Raw genomic sequence first — 5526 nt, forward strand, 5'->3', positions numbered from 1 at the left:
TAGTTTACTGATAATATATATATTCTGTAGATGTGTATATGCTCGAACACAAATATTTTATATTATCAAAATTGATATATAGAATCAAAATGTAATTAAACTCTCTTAATTAAATGTGCATACAATATTTAATTATTTTCGATTATAAGAGAATTAATTTAATGTGTATAAAAAATTAAATTCCTTCTAATTATAAGAGAATGTAATTAGTGATGGACTGTGGGGGACAGGTGTTCATCTGAAATTTTTAAATTCTCCTATTTTTTAAGATTTTTTCTGTGTATTTTTCATTAATAATATATTTTATTCCTCTGAAATTTTATAAATTCGGCCCCTATTATAAAATCATACCTTTGTATCTCAGTGTAATTACTATCTTAATAATTTTTTCTATTTGATTGTTATGTAATGTTCAAATACACCTTGGTATTCAGGTTATTATTTGTCTACCACTTCATAAATATATTATATTTAAAAAATAATAATAATATTCTAAACTTGAAAAAGGCAAACCTTCTGGCAAAGAAACTTGTATATAACTTTATATAATTTCCCATTAACCAACTAAAAGTGGTTGGTAAGGCTTATTTAGTTGCTTTTACCTCCACATCTCACATTAATGACTATAAGATTTCTTGCCATGTTTTCCTCATAAATGAAGATTCAAAATTCATGAATATTTGGTGCAGATAAATCCAAATTGAATTTGCAAGTAAAAACAAAATCCAATGTAAAAAAAGTCAAAAGGATAAAATTATATATATATATATATGAGTTAATATTCATTTATACAATATAAAAAAATTAATTTAAATTGATTTAGGATCGTTATATAAGTAGAAATAGACAATTGAGAATATCTCATTGTCTTTTCTCCGTAGAATATCTCCTCATTTTCTACTATTAATCTTAACAGTCTATTTTCACTCATCCACCGATTCTAAATCAGTTTAAAATTTTTGAATGTTCTCTTCACCATGGGTTTAGTTTTCATTAATTGTCTCTTAAAAAAGAGATTAATTATGTTAATTTTTTAATCATACTCTCGTAATTCATGCTCAAAATAGAAAATATATATTTTATACCAACTTAGAATCATAAATATTAGTGTCATGCAAAAAATTGTTTTAATCAGATTTCAATCACTATTTTGATTGCATAAACATAACATTTTGTGGACTAAATTGTAAACTTTGATTAATTTCAGTTCTAACATGCAACTATAAAGATTTTCGTTTAAACTCGAGATTAACGTTGCTAATAACTTACTGTTGAAACTTAAAGAAATTAAGATAATATTATTGTGTTACAATAATTAACGGGGTAATCTCAAGTACTATTTGACATTAACACTAATAGTGGATATTCCATTCAAATAATTGTTCAATAAATCCAAAAAAAAGTATTAGATGATACAAAATATCTATTTTTTTATAAAATTTATACAGTTATTACATCCTAGAAAATACTACTGTCGGGAGTGACAACTGCCTTCTGACCAAGCTCGCCGATGATACAACACTGTTTGTCTGTGGTATTGATCACAGCAACATTCTGGGCGAACACGCCACTCATACCAGGCGATACCTGCATTTTGTTTCAAAACCTATGATATTCCAACACCATGCAAATTTTGGCCAAGTTCGATTATTTTTGAGTCGGGTGAACTCGATTTTTCATTTTAAAAAACGGGTCTTCTTATTTGGGATTGGGTTATTCAGGTTTTTTTATTCGGGTCGATTCGTGCTTTGTCAATGGGCTTGATATCCTAATTTGGATCATTTAGGTTACTTGTACTAACCATTCTGAGTTCAGATCAATTCGAGTTTTGATTCAATTTTTGTTCAGTTTTGAATGAGTTCAGATCGTTGAGTTGGGTGGATAGAGGTTTGAGTTTTCGGGTCGAGGTTTTAGGTTTAAGTCCGATGTCTGCAGTGTCTAGAATGAGTATATATAACAGTTACAGGTATGCTTCTGCAAGTAACAAGCAAGGTGCAAGTATGACTTACATCGAACAATGTTTCTCCCAGCTTCAACTTGACTGCTCCGCTCTTGAAAACCAGCATTTTCCCCACATGTCCCGCCGGCAATTCTTCAAACCGTTGGCCTTTCGTTAATCCGACCGCCCTTTCCGAAGATACCGACTTCTCAGCTTCCTCTTTTCCCTTTCTGCTAGCCGATTGCTTAGGTAAAGGAAGATTTACAGGAAGCTGAAAGAAAAACATCTTTTCTTTCTCAGCTTCCTCCTGTCACCCACGATCATTATTTTAGACATTTTTCTCACATATGTCGAATTTTACGAGACCGAGAAAGTATTAACATAATCACGAACCAGTAGACCGAGATCTTTAGCAGGATTAATAGTTTCCTCATCGTATTCCTTACCAGCAGACTCTCCAAATTCTGCCTTATCAAGAAGTTCTACAAGTAGACGTGTTCAAATCAGTTCAAACGACCGAAAGCGTATGCTAATACTTCCATGAATGATACTAATCTCGAACTTACCAGGGTCACCCGAATAAGGTCTCCTCAGAGGAAGGGTAATCGGATAGTAAGTACGGTAGTCCTGCGATGCCATGGAACCGAACGGTATCAGTCTATCAGAGACAAACACAATTCACAGACATGAAGAAAGAGCTAAATCTTACCCATGGTTCTCTGTATCCTCCCTTGATTTTCGGTGCTGGTGCTTCAGTAGTAGCAGCTGAAGAACATATGTCGGTACTTTTTTTTTCGGAAATCGAAGGCAAAGAACGCCTCCGGATCACGTCGGTTCCTTTATAGGGGGTCTCGTCCCGTTGAGTGCCGTACGTCCTCAGTGAAGTTGATGATGGGGCTCCAGGACCAAATGCAACCTGCACTGAAGCTGCAGGTATAAAATCTGAAAATTAGCGGCAGAAAAGTTTCTTCTATGAAGAGTTCGTTCACAATCTGAAACCACATCATCATATTGGACGATAGATTACTGCGTATGGTTATTTACGATCCGAGTTAAGTTCGAGTATTGTTGAGTTAGACTCGACTCGAAAAATATAAAATTAAATTCGACTTGACTCGAAAATTCAAGAGCTTAAAATTGTTAAGCTCGACTTGAGCTTAAAAAAAACTTGGATTTTAAATATTCTCATACTTAACTCGATTGAAGTTCAAGCTCGAGCTTGAACCTGAACCTTGAGTACATAAAAACTTTATATTATATATATTTAAGAAAAAAATATATATAAATGTTAATATTATTAATAATTTAATTTAAAATTTTAATATATTATTCTTTCGAGTTGCTCACAAACTTTTCGAATCGAGTATCAAGTAATTCACTTTAACTCGTTAAAAATTTAAGTCAAATTTACTCGATTCAAGAATTTATTTAACTGATTTAATCTCAAATAACTCATTATATGTCTGGTTTTATTTTCAGTCCTGTTGCTACATGAAAGAAATAAAAGAATAGCAAAGAGGGATTTACCTTTCTTCTCAACTTTAGGCCCTTGTCGGGTTAGATTCTCCTGCAACATGCAAGGGCAAACATGAGTTTTTGTGGTAGAAACTAAAAATATTATACTCGGACAGGCCTGGATCGATCATGAGACTTTAATGTCAATTAAAATTAAAATTAAAATTAAAATTATACTCGATTCCGTTTACGCATGTACACCGACAAAGTCAAAATTTTTACAAAAAATAATATTCATTTTTATCGTTAAATCCACTCAATAAATTATAAATAAAATTATAAATGAAGCTTTAAACCGAAGATAATTGCACATAAACACATCTGAATGTACCAATCTCTTAGAGACAGCCTGTTTTGACTCCTAAATGAAATATTAGAATTTTACAGTCCAAAAATTGTAAAAATTTACTGAGCCCGTATGAACAAAATGAGTATACGAATAACAGCAGCTGGATGAGGAAGAAGTGCGTATGAAAAAGATTCAAGAACGTATCAGTGAGAAGATTACCTTGAAACGTCCGAGAAGATACTGCGCCTGAGCAGCTCCTCCATCTTCATCTGTATCTTCGCTGCATTTTTTAACCATAAAAATGGAATTTACTCTTCTTCTTTTTAAACAGTTAATAAAAAGGAAAGGGGGAGAAAATAGAAGCAGGAATAATACGTTTTGGCGACAACCAGTTTGGGCTTTCTCGAAGATTTTGGAGCTTTAGGAGTAAATCGGACCTTCACAAGGACAAACAGTCGCAATAGATCAAATACGCACATCTAGAGATCTCGAAATTCTAGGGAATCAAAAATCGTTAAAGAAAATTTAATCAGCTCCAAATTCTAATTTGATTTCTTTTACCTTTCGCTGGCCAGAGGGAGGCCCGTCCTGATCCATGGCGGTTTTCAGGTACAAGACGAAAAAGGAAAACTGAACGAAATGTGAGAGAGAAAAGAATCGAACCCTAGACCTGTTCGAACTTGAAAACATGCTTTACCATTGGATTATAATACAGTTTGTCACACTAATTTATTTATTCTATGATCACTTTAATTCATGCTTAACATGGCCAATTATTTTTACGAGTCATTTACATTCCCATTAATCACTTTTCTTGAAGCATATGAGAAATGTCCCTCCTTCCAACTTCCAAGGAGCCCCAAAAGTAGAGATGAACATTTGTCGGATTTCAATCCGATCCGGATCGGTTTTTATCTGATCTGGTTTTTTTTCATAGAAAAAAAACCGGTTTATAAAATAACCGGTTCGGTTTTTAACCGGTTTGGAGGGCCGGATATCCTAACCGGTGTAATCGGTTTCGGTTTTAAAAAAACCGGTTTTTTTAAAAAACCGGTTATAAAAAAACCGATTTTAATATTCCAGATTACTCATAGGGAACCGATTCCCCCCAAGGGGGTACCGATTCCTCACTGAATGGTTTGGCTCCGAGATTTCCAGAATGCTCGGAGGGAACCGATTCCCCCATAGGGGGTACCGATTCCCCCCTATTCAACGGTCGAAATATTTGAATTTTACACTTAGGGAACCGATTCCCTATGAGAGGGTACCGATTCCCTCACGCTCCAAGCATTTTTATTAAATGTTTTCACACTTAAACGGCTATATTATCTTCATTAATTATCACTAACGTTCAGAAGTGATTCAAGGTGTATTTAAGCAAGCTTAGAAGCCATTGATCAAAGACAAGAAACATCAAACAACTAGAATCAAGAGAGAATCAAAGAGAAAGCATCAAACCTCAAATTCGATAAATTCAAATACTTAATTGAAATACTTAATTAACTCAACATAATTGAAATACTTAAATACTTCCAAGTTTGATAAATTCAAATACTTAAAAACTTCCAAGTTCGATAAATTCAAATACTTAAAAACTTCAAGTTCGATAATTGAAACAAAGTTTACGATAATTGAAATAAAGTTATAAAATAAACTACATTGCCATCTCTTCTTCATCATCTTCGCCTTCTTCGTTTGGAGGGGATATTCCAAGTTCGACTTCTTCAATGTGTAAGTTTGCTTCCAAATCGGCATCAATTGCATCTTCTAGGGTGGTGATATG

General features: G+C 33.4%; 1 protein-coding gene across 1 annotated transcript; it reads right to left on the reverse strand.

Moving 5' to 3' along the window:
- Positions 1–281: 281 nt before the first annotated feature.
- On the reverse strand, positions 282–4402 carry LOC120140149. Its single transcript, XM_039155172.1, has 10 exons — positions 4305–4402; positions 4119–4180; positions 3963–4023; positions 3467–3506; positions 2649–2866; positions 2506–2566; positions 2333–2421; positions 2010–2246; positions 1456–1587; positions 282–311 (listed from the first exon to the last, which is right to left on the reverse strand). The coding sequence occupies exons 1-9, from the start codon at positions 4338–4340 to the stop codon at positions 1459–1461; spliced, it is 933 nt and encodes a 310-aa protein (XP_039011103.1). The 5' UTR covers positions 4341–4402; the 3' UTR covers positions 282–311; positions 1456–1458.
- Between the last annotated feature and the right edge of the window lie 1124 nt (positions 4403–5526).

Source organism: Hibiscus syriacus, unplaced genomic scaffold (genome assembly GCF_006381635.1).
Source record: "Hibiscus syriacus cultivar Baekdansim isolate YM2019G1 unplaced genomic scaffold, ASM638163v2 tig00110782_pilon, whole genome shotgun sequence".
Classification (NCBI taxonomy): Eukaryota; Viridiplantae; Streptophyta; class Magnoliopsida; order Malvales; family Malvaceae; genus Hibiscus; species Hibiscus syriacus.